At 49.0% G+C, this 19,482-nt stretch overlaps 1 protein-coding gene across 1 annotated transcript in view; it reads left to right on the forward strand.

Moving 5' to 3' along the window:
• The window catches only part of LOC131412080 (xanthine dehydrogenase/oxidase-like), a 70,977-nt gene that overhangs the window by 22,986 nt on the left and 28,509 nt on the right, over positions 1–19,482 (forward strand). Inside the window, exons 5-16 of the mRNA XM_058551505.1 lie at positions 1,846–1,972; positions 2,909–2,970; positions 5,728–5,796; positions 6,114–6,200; positions 7,342–7,483; positions 9,598–9,690; positions 10,291–10,442; positions 11,660–11,753; positions 13,094–13,203; positions 15,344–15,528; positions 17,018–17,192; positions 18,608–18,691. Coding sequence (XP_058407488.1) covers positions 1,846–1,972; positions 2,909–2,970; positions 5,728–5,796; positions 6,114–6,200; positions 7,342–7,483; positions 9,598–9,690; positions 10,291–10,442; positions 11,660–11,753; positions 13,094–13,203; positions 15,344–15,528; positions 17,018–17,192; positions 18,608–18,691 — 1,380 coding nt within the window. The remainder of the gene's footprint in view (positions 1–1,845; positions 1,973–2,908; positions 2,971–5,727; positions 5,797–6,113; positions 6,201–7,341; positions 7,484–9,597; positions 9,691–10,290; positions 10,443–11,659; positions 11,754–13,093; positions 13,204–15,343; positions 15,529–17,017; positions 17,193–18,607; positions 18,692–19,482) is intronic.

Here is a 19,482-nt window from a genome sequence, read left to right on the forward strand (position 1 = left end):
CTTAATTGCTACAGTGCCCTCTGGCCTGGGCCCTTGCCCTTCTCCACCTTCAGACTCCTCCTAGGTGAGTTTAATACCATCTACATGCAAATGGCACTCACATTTGTATCTTCAGCTTTGACTGCTTCTCGGAGGTTAGATTCATCATTTCCAACTCTTACTTGACATCACTATATGGATGTCTAATCTTAAACTTCACAAAACCCTATTTTTCCCCTAATTTTCTTCCTCAGTCTTCCTCCATCTGAGTTAATGGCAAAAGCATCCACCCAATTGCTCAAGACAAGAATCTAGGAGTCACCTATGATTCTTTCTTTCATACGCCACACCCGGTCCATCCAGTATTGTCTACTCTACCTCCAAAACCTGCCATGAAACCTTCATTTTCCTGCCATTTCCCCTATTGCTGCTTGGGCAGGGCCACCACCCCCTCCTGCCATGACCACTATAGTGTCCTGGTCTCCTGTTTCTACTCTTGCCCCCTACAACCCTGTTCCACCCAACAGCTAGAGTGTTTCTTTAAAAACACAAATTAGATCATATCATGTCCTGCTGAAAATCCCCTAATGGCTTCCCGTCACACCTAGAATAAAAATCCAGATCCCTACCCTGGCGTATGAAGAGCTGCATGATCTGGCTGCTCCCTGTTCCCCCGGCCCAATTCTCTTGTCCCAGTGGGTTCCTTTCAGCAACTCCAGCACACTAGGCTTTTGTATTTGCTGTACTCAACGTCTTTGCATCTGCTGTTTCTTCTTCCTGGAATACACTCGTCCCTGATCCAAATCATGTTATTAAATTTAACTTAAAGGTCACCTTTCCAGAGCGTCCATTTCTGACCACTCTGAGCAGCCACTAGTCACTCTGGGTCATGTCATCTGGTACTAATTTTCTACATAGCACTGACTTCCACGTGGCGTTTTCTTGTTTGTTTTTGTCAGTATCGCCCCTACTAGGACATGAGCTTCGTGAGACCAGGGACCTTGTCTCCCTTCACTGCTCTGTGCCCACGCCTCTATCATGTCTGGCACATAACAGGTTCTCAGTCAATATTTATAAAATGAATGACTATACATACTAGGCACTGGGGATACAATAGTCTAGCAATTTCACCTAACGTTAAGTACCAAGAAAGACTCTCAAAAGGCAGAAAAAAAAAATGAACATGGAGAATCGCCTTGTGATAAAATCTTGCAGGTTTGAATGCCAATTCTGTGACAGTCAATGCATATAGCAAATTCTCTATGACACATTTCCCAATTCTTATGTCCACAGTGGATGTCAAGGGCTTCCTTCACTTAAGAATACAATGGTACTCTGTTTGGAATAAAATGTATTCAGGTGGTTGTTAATAAATGCTGGTTGGGTTGGATTGTGGGATAGTGTAATTTCAAGAGCAGGACACAGGTCTTCCACTTGGACAACTCTCTTAAATCTCTGGGGCTGCTCCCTCCTCTGCTCAAGGATGTGCGAGCAGCTCCTTCTGGCTGTAGTCATTGCTATTCCTTGAAGGAGCTTTGCTACTAATAACTGACACTGGTTGACCATAACGACATGCCGGGTGTAATGTCAGGAGTTTTATGTGAATTATCTTGTTGAATCTTTGCCACAGCTCTAGAGGTAAATATTAGGACGGTCCTCATCATACAGACGAGGAACCTATGGCTCAGAGAGGCTTGGTAACCTGGCCAAGGTCACAGATGCTGAGAGGTGGCACCAGGATTTGACTTGGTGGAGTGACTGCTACTCCACACTGTCTGTCAACATGGGCTGACTGCAGTTCAGCCATGTAGGGAGCCCAGGAGGGGTTTTGCCAACACAAATGTCCATGTCATCTGTCCCTTTTAGGAGAGAATTGCCAAAAGCCACGGGTCCCAGTGCGGGTTCTGCACGCCTGGCATTGTCATGAGCATGTACACACTGCTCCGGAACCAGCCCGAGCCCACCATCGAGGAGATCGAGGATGCCCTCCAAGGTACGGGCCTCGAGGCACAGCCGGGGAGGTGGGATGGCAAAGGGGGCTCTGCAGAGGTCAGGGCAGGGCCAGAGTGGATGCCAGGTGAGGGCTAGGAATTCGAGGCGCTGCCCCCTGGAGGAAAGGCTCAGGCCACCCCAACGTGGTGGCTATGATCTACTAGAAGGTTGGCTCTCTCTTGGAACACTTGGGTTGTTTGGGGACCTCCTGGGGTCTCCTGCTTTAGTGTTTGTCTTCCTGAGTTGTCTTCCTGCTGTCCACCCACACTGGTATGGGTGGGAGTGGGTGCCTGGTATGGGAGGAGACCATTTGGAAAACTCCACAGAAGCTAGTGACATGGCTTCCTTCCCTCTCAGCTTTCACCACAACAGGATTCTGCAGGGCAAAGGCCACATATGAGGAAGGTGGCCATGATTCTGACCTTGGGCAGAGACTGGCTTCCCACTTTGCCTTCTGTGAATGGGCCCAGAAGTCTGGACAAGGTGTCTGTTCCTCTGAATTGAGTAGAGAAGGATACCCCTCCATTCACCATTCAACCCATCATTTATTCAATCAGTTATATTGAGTCCTACCACATGTTAGGCACTATACAGTGTACAAGGGACAAAGGGATGAAAGACACTGTCCTAGTCTCAATGAGTTCACATGCTGAGGAGGAAGACAATATAGTTTCATAAGCTCACTGATAAAGCTATGAGTAGGCACCATGGGAGCTTGTAGGAGGGACACTTGATTCAGTCTGGGCATTCTAGGAAGGCTTCCTGGAAGACGAGTTAGATGTTTTGAAGTCAGGAACACAAGGAGGAAGACAAGCATTATAGGTAGAGACAACAGAACGTGCAAAGAGAGTATCTAACCGAGCTGGGAGCAAAGCCACAAAGCCCTCACCTGCCCCGGGGCCTGTGCTGACACCGCGGATTTGTCTTTGTCCCACAGGGAACCTGTGCCGCTGCACAGGCTACAGACCCATCCTCCAGGGTTTACGGACCTTCGCCAGGGTAAGTGGGGGCCCCGGGACAGCTGTGGCCCTGCTCCTGTTGCAGCAACACTCAGCAACCACAGTTGGGAGGGATGCCAAGGGCCTCTGGATTACGGAGAAGAAAGATAAGATGGCCACTGGCGGGCCCTCCAGCTTCAGACGCCTGGCATGGGCCGTGGACCCTGCAGTTCTTATTCAGGGAGGGGTTCTCAGCAACAGCACGGGGACTTCCCTTCCTGGGAAGGCCTGGAAAGCTGGTCCTGGAAGAGGCATGCTGCCCCAGAGCTAACTTCCTCCGGCAGTCGGGCTTGGCAGCTTCCCTTGGAGACTGGCATGCTCAGCCACGGCACAGGTGCTGATGGGGGCATTTAATAACAACCCGGCCTGACTCAGCACCCGCGCCCCGCCTCCCTTCCTCTCCCAGCTGCTTTCTGCAGTTGGCACTCTGCCGAGCCTGTGAAGCTGCTAATTAGATCTCCGGACAGTTCGTGAACCCCCGCAGTGTTCATATAACTCTGAGTGAGAAACCACAGCCGGGTGTGCGAACATTGATTAATCAGACACAGACACACACCTGCCATCTGGCAGGGAGGACAGAGGGCTGGCCTCTCCTTTCTTGGCTTAATCTGCCCAGATTTCACTGATTCCCTGACTGGGTCAAGTTGATCCTGACTGCAATCAACCGTCCCCTCTCCATTTGATTCAGGGTTGAGGGGACAGTGACCGACTCCTGTGCTTTCCACTGACCTTTAGGGTGGGCATATTACAAAAAGGAGTGTTTCATCCAAATAGCTTAGCAGCGGTGGAGATGGAGATGGGCCCATGAGGATGGAAAACCCCACACCCTGAGTGCTGTTGATGATGAGGAACAAGGAGGTGTGGATTTAAATGGAAATGATTGAAAGCTCAGATTCAGACTCTGCAGACCTGGGTTCAAATCCTATTCCATCATTTAATCGATGCATGACTTCGTGCAAATTTCCTTGTTTCTAAAATGGGGATTATAATAATACCTACCTTATAGTGTTTGTGGAAAGTACTTCTTGTAAAGCTCTTAGAACAATGCCTGGCACATCTTAAGTATTAAATAAATGGCAACTATAAATTATGATGCTGATGCATTTCTTTCATTACTCAATATTTGATCTTCATAAATCGCTCAGGCTTCCCTGAGAACCAGGGATTGTTAATCTCACCCATGTATTCATTTCACAGGAGGCTTCTCAAAGAGGTACAGTGTAACCAACGCTCCTAGTTTCTCAAAAGGGAAGGGCTTTTGAGTGTAGCTGACAATTATGCTTCTTCCCAGGTTGGAGTTTTATTGTCATTGAGATGGTTCCTGATTCCTCTGTAACGCAGCACCCCGCTCAGTCCAGCTGGCAGAGCAGAGCAGAGCAGAGCTGAGCGGGGTGCTCTGAGCAGCCAAACTGACTAGCACGCAGGGTGTGCTCAGAACTCATGCACATTGTTCATTGGAGGCCCCCAAGGCCTTCATTCAGAGCCTTTTAACTCTTACTTTATACACTGTTCTAACTAACTTGATTCTCCAGTTTTCATGGCCATAGCACACTCTAGAAAAGGGTAAGGAGGGTCTGCTAGAGGGAGGCACACTGTTCCAGCAAGAAATGACAATGACCATCTAGCAGCAAGGAAGGAAGTGGAGGAACCATAAAAATAAGCACAAACTCAGCAGTCATTGAGAAAAGTAGAAATCTCTCTGGGGAAAAAAAGGCATTATTCAGCCTCAGTAGACCTAGAGAGCAGTGACCCATTACTGTACAACACAATAATTTATGTCATGAACACATCAATGAATTATCAAGAAAAAAATCTATGTAATAATGTACTGGCACTTTAATTATCTGGAAAATGCACTTCTGTCAAATATATCCTTCCCCACAAGGACGTGGTGAGTGAGGCTGATGCCTTACTGTGTATAGATTCCCCTCTCTTCACTTAGGGCCCCCGGCAACACTCCTTCTCCAAGAAGAAAGACCGGAAGAAGCACTATGGGAAGTCCTCTTTCTTTATGCCTTTTTGTTTAAATATGGAGGAGAAGAGCAAGGTCATGGAAGGTCCAAAATAGAGCAGCTCTGAGATCCAATGTTAAAGCATTGAATGCGGGAGGGGTCTGCACGCAGGGCAGCATGTGCAGGGGGTTGAGGCAAGGGAGGGTTTCTCTCCAGAAGCCAAGTCTGATAGTGCTTTTAGATTCTCCAAGGCTATGGCAAGACGTGCCTAACAAGTACTGGTGAGGCCATCAGGCACACTGGCTGGACACATCTCTGGACCCAACACTGATCTTGGACATCCTTGGCAGGAGCCCCACAAAGACCTCAGCCTGAAAGTCCCCCACCCAGGCCCCATAGCACTTGCCTGATCTAGAAGTAGAGCTCTGGAGTGCTGAGAGAACCAATGGGAATTTCTCTCAGAGGCTTCCTAAGGAAGCAGCACTGAAGAGAGTAAATGGGTCTGAAGATGTTTTGATACAGTAGGACCTAGCTTTTATAGAAAAATTTCCTTAAAGGTAAATTTACCTTTTGCTTTCAGGAGAAATCCTATTTGTTTATCATGAGTTATTTAGTCTACATTAACCAAGCAAGAGAAACTAGTCAAAGCAGAGGCAAGTGGGATAGGGTGGGGGTCTCTGCTATTCCTGTTGATGGTCGCATAGTTGTCAGAGCTCGAGTTCATTGGATATTAATAATCTAGGTTCTTTAACTCCTGTGAAAACTCTTTGCAAATATTTTTGTGTGAATGTTGGTCATCTCTCTAGGATGGTGGGTGCTGTGGAGGAGATGGGGACAACCCCAAGTGCTGCATGAACCAGAAGAAAGACCACACGGTAAGGGGGTCCTTCTCTCGCTGGAAGCCTGGGGGCCAATCTCAGATCAAAGGAGCCTATGGGCTCTCTCCACACTCCTGGTGGTGGTGGCTGAAAGAGGAAATGGTTATGCCCAGACTATGAGGGCAGTGAATGTGCACATCAGCCCTGGGTCCTCTGAGAAGACCTTCCTGTTCCTGCCTTCCAGGAGCTGCCTGCCCCTCCACCAGCCTGCTGGGGGAGCAAACGAGCTTTCTTGGATGAAAGGCTGCGCTGGTCCTCCAGGGCACCTTAAAGGAGGGGATATTGTATCACTCATCTCTTCCCTTTTCCCCCAGGTCACTCTCTTGCCATCTTTATTCAACCCGGAGGAGTTCACGCCCCTGGATCCCACCCAGGAGCCCATCTTCCCCCCAGAGCTGCTGGTAGGTGACGCCCCAGGGAGAGGTCCAGCCAGGTGTTTGTGCCTGTTTCACATCCCTGGGACCTCCGTGTCCTGGTCCTTTAGGTTTCAGCCTGCATTTCCCTTCCTTTCTCTGACACCCAGAGCTCAAGTCCCTCTGCCACACACTCCCACAGGCACCCACACTTCCCTCCTTTTCCCACGTGTCACTCTGAGGACAGGGAGTCAAGCTCTCTGGCACATCATATACAGTAACAGATGCCCCAGAAGTACCTGCTGGCTTCTTGGCTAAGTCTAATGTGTAAGCCCCCCAAGCAACCTATTCTGCTCTCTGTGAGCAGTCCATTTATTTAAAAAACAAACAAACAGAAAAAGAGAGCCTATTCAAAGGGCACGATCCATGGCTTGCAGCTCTGTCTAAGGACACCTCTCACACCCACTTTCTTGCCTTGATGATTCTGCTCCTGCACTCCAACGTTCATGGCGAGGAAAGAATCAAGCCATTCTCAGAGTTTCTCAAATGCAGATTTCTCGGGGGTGTTGAGCACACGAAGACTGCCTTATGAGTTCAACGGGCCAGAGAGAAGGGCTTTGCAGCAGGCAGCTGGAACATCTTTCTCTGGATTGTGAAACCTCAAAAAACTGTCTGTTTAATTTGGAGTTTCTCTCTCCCAGCACCGTGTCACCCCTCATGCACTAGAACCAGCCCCCCGGTGTCACTTCTGACACCTCTTCCATCACTGCTTCCGTCCCCTCCCATATTGTGTCCACTGCACGTCCTGGAGACAGTGGGGGGCAGTGCAAGGAACCTGGGCTTTTGCTCAGGACAGTTCAGGTCACCTGGTGGGGGGTGACCTTCGGCAGGTCCCCTAACCTTGATGCTCAGGTTCTGCCTTCACCTGTAGAAGATGGAGCTGACGATGCTTTCTTCACGGGGGTCTCCTAAAGACCAAGGGGGAGAACGTATGTAAGAGCTGTAGTGTAACTCCTGCCTCGATACACAGTAGTTCCCCTCACTTCTGCCCTGATGTGTATTTTCATTCTGAATTCAGCATTAAACAAATCAGTAGAAGAGCTGATTGCACTGCAGACTTAAGGCAGTTTATCAGGGGAATGGCAGTGGGAAGGAGGAGACAGTGCAGTAAGAAAACTACATCTTCCAGAGACTGAAAGACGCTCCTCAGAAGAAGCTGCGTTTTGAAGGGGAGCGTGTGACCTGGATCCAGGCCTCGACCCTGACGGAGCTGCTGGACCTCAAAGCGCAGCACCCGGAGGCCAAGCTGGTGGTGGGGAACACGCAGATCGGTAAGGGCCCAGGGTTGGCTTGGGGCCGCCTGTGGGCCCGGGGACCCACCGGAGAAGATGGACACTTGAATTCCTGCAAAGACCCCTGGCTTTGGTGTGACACAGACCTGGTCAACCCGTTGCTGGCTGTGTGAAGTCAGAAAAGTTACCTCTTCTCCCCTGCCCTCATTTTCCCATTTCATATACGGGGTAATAATACCTCCTTGAAGGGTCGTTCTGAGTATTAACTGAGATCCTTGCTGACCGTTCTCCATAAACGTTTACAGGGTGCCAGCTATGCACCAGGTACTCTGGGAGGGGCTGGGGTACCCAGATCAACTGGACACGGTTCCTTCCCTGGCGTGTCTCCCAGTCTGAGGGAGGAGGGAGCAATGTAGGTAAGGTGTCTAGGCTGGTACCTGATGGCCGCTAGGGGTTCCAAAAATGTCACTTTCTTGCCCCTCCACTTTTCCTGGGGGCATGTGGTAAGGCAAAGGAGAGGAGATGTCCAAGTGTGACTGTGTTTGTGTCGCCTGTGACTATGGCCACCTCCACTCTTAGGACATGAGACCCACAACATGCGAACCGGCCAGGGAGACTTGAGATGTACAGCTCTCAGTCGCGGTGCTTGAAGAGACAGGAGGAGAGGTGCCCAGGTCCCTGCTAATCTCCATCCATTTCTAAACCTGGCTCGGCCCATTTCCACTGTGCTGGTCCCAAGCCCAGCCCAAGGAGCAGACTGTGGCGCAGTCGAAGTCTGCCTTAAAGGACCTCTGGTTTGGAGGGACGAGACATGCTTTTAAGCAGCAAGTTCAGCTGGTGGGAGACTCCTGCCTCTGGTTCTGGAAGGAGGCCCTGAGCCCTGGGTTCTGGTTGGACCAGCAGAGCTGGCCCCACCCTTGTGAGCACAGGTGCAGTAAAGTCTCCAGCTGCAGTGATGTGACACATTGGGTCGGCAGGTTGGCCTGTGAGCTGTGCTCAAGTGGCGTGATCATGATTGCCCAAGTAGCCATGGCCTGATGTAGCATGAGTTAAGGTGGAAAATGACTGAGTGGAAGAATCTTTGAGGTCCTTTGACATATGACATGTTCCTTGCCGTGTCACACAATGTCCCGGACCCAGTTAGATTCCAACAGAAAGGAATTCACAAAAATTTTATAAGCTCCAAGTTAGAACTAATTGCTTAAGTCCACTCCTTCTGCTCCCCCTCCTCCCTTATACACACAGCCCAACAGCGTAACCACCCACAGCCTGGGCAGGGTGTTGGGGGAAGCCGGGCGTAGAGAGAAGCTTACCCGGATGGGCCACTTTCGGCCTCCACCTGCATTCTTTGTCCTGGGAACTGGTATTCCAACTGGACAGACTCCCCAAACCCTGCAGAAATTCCAAACAGCACATGAGAGGGTTGGGAGGATGCTCACACATTTCTTTTTTAACCTTTCCTTCCATAGCCCTGTGGGTGGGGCTGGGAGTGGTGCTGGCTAACTGGTCTGAGAAACAGAGCCCTGTCTGTTCACAGAAGTTTCTACCTTCAGTAGCCGGGAAGGACAGAAACCAGATCAGGACATGCTGTCCCGCAAAACAATGCACCTTGAGGAACTCAGACACCTGTTCAGACTGGGGGGCAGATTTGAAGTTTTCTCTCAGTCAATTTTCCCTTCTGTCTGAATGTCCGACTTTCATGTTATTATTCCTGTCATACCCCAACTCTAATAATAGCTCAAGTACCAAAATGTGCCCATTCTTAGCTGTGTAGTTTGGGCAAGAAACTTAACCTCCCTGTGCCTCAGTTTCTTCATCTATAAATAGAGAAAATCATAGTATCCCATAGGGCTGCTGTGAGGATTAAATGAGTCAAAATGTGTCAAGTGCTTGGAAGGTTCCTGACGTACTTTAATATTCTGTGTTTTCTGATATTGTTGTTAGACACACACAAAAACACCACACCCACACCCTCACACACACACACTTATCCCCCATCTTGTCCACTGCCCTCCGAATCTTGAGACGCCCGCAGAACATGTCCCGACTGTGCATATGTCATACATCCCGTGTGCAGTGATGGAAAAAGTGCCGAGGCTTGTCCTGGCGATAAAGGACGAGCCTGTAACTTCAGGCTTCCCGTTCCCCTCCAGGCATCGAGATGAAGTTTAAGAACAGGCTGTTTCCTGTGATCGTTTGCCCAGCCTGGATCCCTGAGCTGAATTCAGTGGAGCACAGAGCCGAGGGTAAGGGGAGGTTCACCTGAGCCCACAGAGGTGCTGGGATGCTGGGAACCGGTTACATGGGGTGGGGGATGCCAGGAAAGCCTCCCTTTGGTCTTGTGGCCCCTGCTGCTCCTGAAGCCACCCTGCACAGGGGACAGGGCCCACCCCTTCACTGCCTTCCTCCACTGAGCATCCATGGTAGGGTGTCAGCCCCAAGGGCTGTGAGATTTTCAATAGTTGTTTTCAATCCCGGCTACACGTTAGAATCGCACATGGGGGTAGGGCGTAGGTGGGGTGAGCACTTGGGTGCTTTTTAAAAAGAATGCCAGGACTTAGCTGTCAGAGATCTGATTTTATTGAGTTGAAAGCCATTGATTTATGGAAAAGAGCACTCTGATTGTAGAATCAGGAGACCTGGGGTTGAGTCCTGGCTCTTTTATTGGCTGTGTGGCATTGGGCAAATCACTTAACTTCTCTGGGCCTTAATGTCTTTATCCATATAGGGATGTGAGTCCTGGTTTGGCCTCACTTTGGTAGCTGTAAAGCATGATATGAACTGTGTGTGCAAGTGTTTTCCGAGCTGAGAAGGGGATCGCTGTTATTCTGAGCCTGTGTTCCCAGGTATCTCCTTTGGAGCCGCTTGCCCCCTGAGCTGTGTGGAAAAGACCCTGCTCGATGCAGTTGCAGAGCTTCCTGCCCACAGAACAGAGGTGTTCAGAGGCGTCCTGGAGCAGCTGCGCTGGTTTGCTGGGAGGCAGGTCAAGGCTGTGGCGGTGAGTCCCTGTTCAGGGTCCCACAAGGCCCAGGGGACGAGGCCTTTCCTCACAAGGCTGGGGAGCTAGTCTGCCCTCTGCTGCAGACCCAGTGGGCCTCAAACTTTAATGTTTAGAACCATCTGGGGTGCTTGTTAAAAACGCAGATTCCCAGGCCCCGCCCTCAGAGATTCTGACTCGGTAGGGCTGGATGGAGCCCGCTGGCGCTTCTGATGAAGGCGGACTGCGGACCACTCTGGGAAACACTCGCTCTGGGGCTCAGTCTCGACCCCTGAGGTTGGAGAGATGGTGCCGCCTGCCCATCTCTTCCTGGACTTGGCCGAGGCTGTCAGCAGGTGGATGAGAGAAGTTAGGGAGCAGCCAAATAGGGAGCGGGACTTCCTTTCAGAGTCGAGGGAGAACCAGAGGGAGACCCCTGAGAGGAGGGAGGGGCCACCTGGTGACTGTTCACAATCAGCCTTCAGACTGACCCCCAAGTTCCCAGTTTGCAAATGGTGTTCACACCCCCGGGGCCGTTTGAGGCCCTGCGAGGAGAGCTATCCCTTCTATTTTATTTTTTAGTGTGTTTTAAATTAAAATAAAAACCCAAATAAAGCAAAACAGCTACTCCCATTTCCTGCACGCCGCCCCAAGCACCGGCCACGGCCACTTGTGGATGAGGAAAGAGACTCAGAAAGCCCTCTGCGTCCCCAGCTCGGCTGGAATCCGCTTCCAGGAAGGATTTGCTTTCGTTGTGCAACTGGTTTTCCTCCTCTTTTCTAACAAGGAGAACATTGTGCTTGATTCTTTGCCGAGTTGCCAGGAAGCTCAGATCCACTTGGAGCAGATTGTTCATCCCTAGGGCTTCCTCCTCATTTTCCTTGATCTTTATCTTATATTTCTATTTTCCTGACTCTCCATGGCCTCAGTGATAAACCACCTCAACCTTCTCAGAAGAAGGTTGGCTGAAGCCAAACAAACAAATCTGAAGGGGTTTGCCCTGGTTTGCTGACTGGGGATTGCAGAGCTGGGACCCACGCCCGAGCATTCAGATCTTGAGTTTTGCACGTTGTTCTGAATGCGCGAGTTCTCACGGCGCCAGTCTTGTGTCTACAGGGGCTGGAAGTCCTCAGGGCTTTCCATCTGCAGGTGTCACCTCCCATCCTGTGTTTGGGAACCAGTGGGGTGAGCCAGGCTTTCCTGGCTGGGCTCTCACACACGGTCTCTGCTTGTCCTAGTCCGTCGGAGGGAACATCATCACTGCCAGCCCCATCTCCGACCTCAACCCCGTGTTCATGGCCAGTGGGGCCAAGCTGACCATCGTGTCTAGAGGTGAGCTGCCTCACGCAGGGGTCGGGAAACAGGGTCGTGGGGAGAAAAGGCTCTCCAGATAGGTCATGTTCTGGAGAAACAGAGCCCAAAGTTCAATGACCCAACTGTCCTGAGGATCCCCAGAAGCTGCAAGGGAGACGGACCCAGGCTGGGGGCCAGGAGAGCTGGGCCATTTCCTTGTCAAGAATTCACAGCAGGCTCCGTCACTGGTGCCTCACCCAGTGGTGAGCTGGAGCCAGAATGCGCAGGCTCACCACAGCTGATGGCAGGATTTTCAGGAGCCTGTGGGTGTTTGTTAAATTTGGCCATTGTTAAAAATTAAATTATATAAACTCATAAGATAAATTATATTAAAAACAAAGGTAATAAACACACAAAATTTACCGCTTCCTGATTATTCTTCTTCATTTTACTATGTTTGTGGTCTTGAGGTTATTCCCATCTAGTGTACCTGCAGAGTGGAAACGCCAGATAATGGTACGCTACTGTGCCCCTTTCCTTGTCGGAGGGTCCCCAAGACCTCCCCCAGGTTTGATGACTTGCCGTGAGGACTCGCAGGACTCAGCACAGAGTTGTACTGATGGCTACGACTTATTACAGTGGGAGGATACAAAGCCAAATCAGCAAAGGGAACAAGTGCATGGGGCAAAGTCTGGAGGAAACCAGGCACCAGCTTCCAGAGTCTTCTCCGGTGGAGTCAGACAGGACACACTTATTTCGCCCAGAGACAAGCTGAGTTGTGACAGCATAAGTGAAGTCCTGTCTACCAGGCAAGCTCATTGGAGACTCAGCATCTAGGGCTTTATTGAGGGCTGGTCACATGGCTCTGCCCGGCACACACCAAAAATCCAGACTCCAGAAGGAAACCAGGTGTTCAGCATAAACCATCTTGTCTGTGCAAACAGTTCAGGCAGAGTGCATCCTTCTTATCAGGGAATGGTGGGAGCCCTCCTGGATCCTAGTTCCCAGAGGACAGCAATGGCTGACCTTGTAAGCAGTCCTGTCAGAGGATACCAGCCTGCTGTGTCAACACTTTGCTACCCTCTTTCTGGCTTCACAGTCAGTGACATCACTCTGGTAGCTTGAAATTAGTATGGTGGGAGTATTTATACCACAGAAATTAGCAAATACTACAATCACGGTTTTCTCTTTTTTCCCCAAAGAATTGATTATTAAACATTTGTCAGATACCATTGCTTAAAGGTCTCAGATGGAAGACCTTGGCCTCCATTGTGCCAGCCACTCCCTCTGACTGTGGGCATCAGAGACCAGGATGGAGCACTCACTACTGGATTGTCTACGCTCTCCCACTGATCCCCCTTCATCTGGCCTCTGTACAGGCACCAGGAGGACGGTTCGGATGGACCACACTTTCTTCCCCGGCTACAGACAGACCCTGCTACGTCCGGAGGAGGTGCTGCTGACTATCGAGATCCCCTACAGCAGGGAGGTGAGACGCTGTGCCTGAGTCACTCCTCTTCCTGCCAGGATCCGGACAAGGAGACCAGAGTCCCCTCGGGACAACCTTAGCATCTCTCAACTTTAAGTTGGTGCTCTCGTCTCTGAACTTTGCCTTTAACCAACCATATTCCTCTCTGGACGGTGACAAGTGTCAGGGTCAGGGTGCACAGGGCGTGGACTGTAAAACCAGATGGCTAGATGTGTGATCCTGAGCGAGGCCTTTCACTCTTCTGAGCCCCAATTTCCTCATCTGTAAAAATGGGCATAGTGGTACCTACTGGGCAGCTTGTTGTGAGGACTGACAAGAAATAATTCATAAGGTTCCTGGCAGATGTCTGGGGGCCAGTGGAGATCACCAGCTGGTAGCTCACAGCACAGAACAGAGGAGACTGGGTTTCACGTGGTGAGGCGTGGGGTTTGCGTGCTGAGTGGACACGCTGCCTGTGAGTCAAATGCTCACGTGCAGACCTTGGGCTTGAGCAGACGTTTATTCACTGACCTTGCTCTGGGTTGGCTTGGGCGGATTTCTCTTCATGAGCGGGGTTTCTGGCCTGTTCGGGCAGGCCTGGGCACCTCTGGCTACCTTGCTCTTCTTCCTTGGGGCCTGTGGTGGCTCGGCCTGGTGAGGTTCTCTGTCTCTCTGCAGCTCTTGATCACACAGCTCAAGACACGTTCCGTGACGGGCCTTTTAGAAGAGTGACTGAGCGAGGCCGGGAACCAGCCCTGAAGGAGAGCACTAAGGCTTCACCACAGCTAGTGCTTTAGCCAGGGTTACAAGGCGCGTTTTGCCCTTGCTAATTTTGGCCTCCTAATGAGAATGCTAATTAAATTAGAGCAATTATGTCCCTGAGGTGGTTTCTCAATGATTCCCTAGCTTGTCCTTACAGACCGTTTTGAGCAGTGATTCCCAGAGTTTTGTATCCCACAGATCAGTAAACATTTTAAAGACGTTAGGAGGTGGGGAAAGGAGGAGGAAACAGGCATAGCCCACCCCGGTTTTAATTTTGCCAGGTAGGGACATTAACAACAAAAAAATCATGTCATGAAAGAAAGATCTTAACACCCAGAATTAGGAAAGCTTTCTCAAGAAGGAACAGTTGATGACCTGACAGCGACATGTCACCGCACCGCAGGGAAAACATCACCGTGGCCTGGCACAGTCCGGAAGTGAATGCTGGAACCTCTGTTCCAGAAACAAGTTCACACTCTGGGCTCATTGCCCCAGGGCCGTGTTTGACAACCAGGAATCTAAACTAGCTTTATCATCAGGAGGGGCCTCCAGGGCTTCTTCAAAGAAAAGCCTGTGGCCATTTTGTGGCCTCAACAGTGGGCCTCATTGTGCTTTCTCCACTAAACCTTTCCTGAAACCTCCCGCCTTTGATGTTAATCACAATTTGTGGTGCCAGGGTGAGTTCAAACCTCGAGGGGAGCATGACACAGAAAGGGCTTCACATCAGATGGTTCTTACCTGGAAAGCGACTCACGCTCCCCTCCTGTCCCCAAGGACAGAGCCTGGCTTGGACCAGGGGGAAAAGTATGTTCAAAGCACAGAGGCAGCTATCCTTCCATAGCGCGATGCTTTCAGGAAGATTCTAACTGTAGCCAATGGACTGGTAGGAGAGATGAGTTAGAGAGAGTGTCTGTGGAGGCCACAAGCTGAAGGTGTGTTTCAAACACCCTTTGGCATCTCGTTGTATCTGCTTGAGAGGCAGCCAGGCCAACAGAGCTTTCAGCACAGCCCCTGAGAGGCCAGGGGTCCTCTGACACTGGCCCCTGGATGGAGAGCCGTGGGGGCTGAGGGGTCTCTGAGGAGACTGTGTGCAAGTGCCTTCCCTCCTCCCAGCTGTTGGTTTGGTTGAGAGCATCCGGTTCTCCCTTGTCCGTGACCTTCAGTCTCCCTGCCTAACAGGGAGAAATCCTGACGCTTTCCCAGCTTCTGGAAACGTTATCTGGAACTTCTCCCGAAAATGTGATAGCTAGGCCTCGATGATTTTGCCCGCCACCAGCTCCTTGCTGATCTGCAATGGTATTACCGCCTCACCTCACCGTGCGTCCCTGGGTTTCAGGCTCACCATTTTGCAGTCCTTGCGAAACGAGGTGGGACGCAGGTTCTTCCCTGTTATTCCTAGGGTGAGTATTTCTCAGCATTCAAGCAGGCCTCTGGGAGAGAAGATGACATAGCCAAGGTGACCTGCGGCATGAGGGTCCTGTTCCAGCCAGGAACCACCCAGGTAAAGGAGCTGGCCCTTTGCTATGGCGGAATGGCTGACAGGACCATCTCAGCCCTCAAGACCACTCAGAAGCAGCTGTCAAAGTAAGAGCTACCAGTAAAATAAAACTGCTGCTGCTACCACTGCCACGTTAGTGCTGCTGCTACTACTAATATTACCCCTGCTGCTGCTGCTGCTGCTCCTACTACTCTGACGGCTAGTATATTACTTTTGATGCTACTACTATGACTACTGCTATTACCATAGTTACTACTACTGCCATGATACTGCTGCAACTAGTAGTATTAGTACTAATAGCACTACTATTAGTATTGCTGCTGCTATACTACTATTACTGTTGCTACCACTGCACTACTCTTAATACTATTACTACTGCTACTGCAGCTACAACTGTTGTTACTATTGTTACTACTGCTGATCTTTCTACTACTATAATTATTGCCAGTAGTGCTACTCATAATATTACTGCTACTACTACTACTGTTCCTGCTACTATCACTACTGCTATTATCACTGCTGCTATTCCTACTACTATCACTAATATGACTAGTATTACTACTGTGGCTACTGATACTATTACTACTACTATCACTGTCTCCTCTACTACTAATACTATTATTACTGCTACTACTACTACTGCTGCTACTCTGGGTATTGCTGCTAATAGCATTACTGCTGCTACTCTTAATGCTATTACTACTGCCATTACTACTACTGTTATTGCTACTGCCACTATTACTATTGCTGCCACTATTACTACCAATAGTATCACTGCTGTTACTACTACTTCTACTACTACTAGTAGTATTACTGGTATTGCTGCTATTACTACCACTGCTTCTTCTACTACTACTATTACTTATGCTTCTACTAATACTATTTCTATTGCTTCCTACTACTAATACTGCATCTGCCACTACTAGTATTACTACTATTAGTATTGCTGCTGCTACTACTGCTATTGCTATTGCTACTACTGCTATTACCATTGCTACACTATTACTATGACTACTAAGAGCTAAGAGTTCCCATTCTTATGGCTACTACATGACAGTAATTGTACCAAGCACCACGCGGGCACTATCCTATGTTATCCTTACAATAACCACATGGATAGATAAAGCTTAACTTTGGATTTTGGATCCTTGGTTCCAATTCCTGGCTCCAAAAGGTACCAGATGGGTAATATAAGTCAAGTTACTAATCTTTCCATGCTTTAGCTTTCTCACTTGTAAAATGAATATAAAAACCTTGCCTACAATGCTTTTTAATTTCAATTAAAAGTAATGTTTCATATAAAGCACTTAAGAAATTGCTTAGTGCATTGAAAAGACTCAATAGATTTAACTATTATTATTTTTTTGGTCTTTCTTTTATTGTATCTATTTTTAAAGATGAGGAAACTGAGGGTCACAGAGGTTAAGTAACTTGCCTCAAGTCACATAACTATAAATATCTGAGCCAAATTTTGAACCAAGGTTCATATGACCCCGAGGCCCTGTGCATACCACTCCACACAAATGATTCTGAGGACTGGGTGGGAGCCATCTCCCATGACCTGCTCTCTGGCAGTTTGTGGAATGAGAAGCTGCTGCAGGACGTGTGTGCAGGCCTGGCAGAGGAGCTGCAACTCGCCCCGGATGCCCCTGGTGGCAAGGTGGAGTTCCGGCGCACCCTCACCCTCAGCTTCTTCTTCAAGTTCTACCTGACAGTGCTTCAGAAGCTGGGCAAAGAGGACTTGGAAGATGTGAGTGTGGGGCCTGGGCAAGGAACAGACTCTCTGCAGCACTTTTGTTTGGGATTTGGGAGGCTGTTCTGGGCGAGAGAGTGCTGGGGACCAAGTGGTAAACTTGCTCCTTTCCTCTAGATGTGTAAGGGCAGAGGGGCAGGGACCAGGGACACAGCCCAGGGAGCCACATGGAGATGGGAGCCAACTGGGTGGCTGAGAAGCAGAGTCAGGGACATGGGTTCTTATCCTGGCTGTGGCCTTACTTCATGTGAAAACTTGAGTAGGTCACAACTCTGTAAAATCTGCAAAAGGACCCCCTGGTAGACCAGATGATCCTTCCAGCAGTATAGCTGATTCAACTGTGGCCTGGGAGTTAGAATGGGAATGTGGAGTGTGGAGGGAGTATGTAGAGTGGGGCTGCTACAGCCGGGGGGGAAATGTGGTCACTGCAAGGATGTGTGTTCAGGAGAGGGTGCTGGCTGAGGTGGAGCTCAGCTCCTGAGATTGGTTCATTTATTTTGCACCTCTTATACAGTAAGATTGCACCAGGCACTAGGGGGCAGCCTAGAGTGGGAGAGAACACGGTTAGTAAAGGTCAGCCTGGTGTGGCAACTGAGGAGATGTAGCGTAGGGGAGCACAAAGGAGAGAAGGCTTCACAGATGTGGGGACAGCAGAGTGAAATCCCTCTTTTAAAAACATTGGTAATACCTATTTTTTCTGATTATAAAAGAAACAAACTTGTGGACAACAAAAAATACAGAAATGTATAAAGAAAAAGTTAAAATTAGTCTCAGATTCTAGAGAAAACCATAGCTAATATTTTTGCTTATTCCTCTGATCTTTTTCCTACATTTATCTGTCCATCTGTCCTTCTGTTTGTCTGCTCTATCTCTCTCTCTCTCTTTCTATTTGTTCTTCCATCCATCTGTCTATGTATCTATCATCTTCCTACCTTTTGATCTGGGTATATTATTTTCTAAACAGATTTGGGGTCATGCTGTATATAGAGTTTTATGTCCCTCTAGATTTCATTGAGATTATATTGTGAACATTTCCAATATCATTAAATATTTCCCACAGAATTGAGCAGGAAAAGGAAGACTTTTCCATGAAGGCTGGGGGAGAAGGTTATTCCCAACAGAGAGAGCAGCATGCACGAGTGCAGGAAGAAGGGAAATTGTTTGGCGTGTTGGCGGGAAGCACAAACCATTCATTATGCAGGTGCAGGGGTGGTAGGAGAGAACTTGAGGCTGTTATTAAATACTGACATCTCAGAGCCAACAGTCCGATGTTGAGGTAGGTCTAGCCGGTGCTATGAGTGTAAAACGAGGAGATGATGGGAACAGTTGTTACTTTTACTACTTGAGAACAACCAAGGATGGGATCAATGATGGAAATAGTCGTGATCACCTCTGTTGTCTTGCCTCCACAGAAGTGTGGTAAACTGGACCCCACCTTCGCCAGCGCCACCTTACGCTTTCAGAAAGACCCTCCCGCCAACGTCCAGCTCTTCCAAGTGAGTACAGTGGGTGTTCAGCTGATATCAGGGGCCCGTGCAGGCCACATCAGATGATGCTAACCATTGGCGAATGACCTACTAGAATTGTATGTAGGTGCTTAAAGCTCCTTGCTGTTGTGCATAAATATCCAGAGAAGAAAATGGAAATCATATAGTAATATAAATGAAGCTATTTCCCCCTTGCTCACCTAAATTTCTCTCTTGAGATTACTCTCATCTTCACCCACTCCTTCAAGAAAAATTTTTTTTCCCATTTTGTCTTTTCTGATGCCTCTGTGGGGCTAATGTGCAAAGCCAGGAGTTCTCTTGAGCATGTAAACAGAACAAAACATATAACAACTTTCTATCAACAGTAACTTTTTGAGAGACACTAGATAAAGGGTTAGCTTTTCCTATAAACATGTTGGATTTTGTGGGCCATACAGTGTCTGTTGCAACTTCTTGACTCTGTCCTTATAGCACAAAAGCAGCCAGAGGCAATACATGAATGTATGTGGCTATGTACCAATAAAACTTTATATATGAAAACAAGCAGTGGGCCAGATTTGGCCCATGGGCCATAATTTGTGGGCCCCTGCACTAGAGTGTAGTGGTCCAAAACGTGAACTCTGGGCCCGACTGCCAAGACTTGAATCCAAACTCCGCCATTCACAACTGTAACCTTGGACGAGTGACTTCCTCTCTGTGCCTCTTGAGTGAGTTAATTGTGCCCAACTGCAAATGTGGACAATGATGGCCCTTGTTTCATAGGATGATGTTAAATGTGTTAGTAAAAGTAAATAGCTTAG

Source organism: Diceros bicornis, chromosome 12 (assembly GCF_020826845.1).
Source record: "Diceros bicornis minor isolate mBicDic1 chromosome 12, mDicBic1.mat.cur, whole genome shotgun sequence".
Lineage (NCBI taxonomy): Eukaryota > Metazoa > Chordata > Mammalia > Perissodactyla > Rhinocerotidae > Diceros > Diceros bicornis.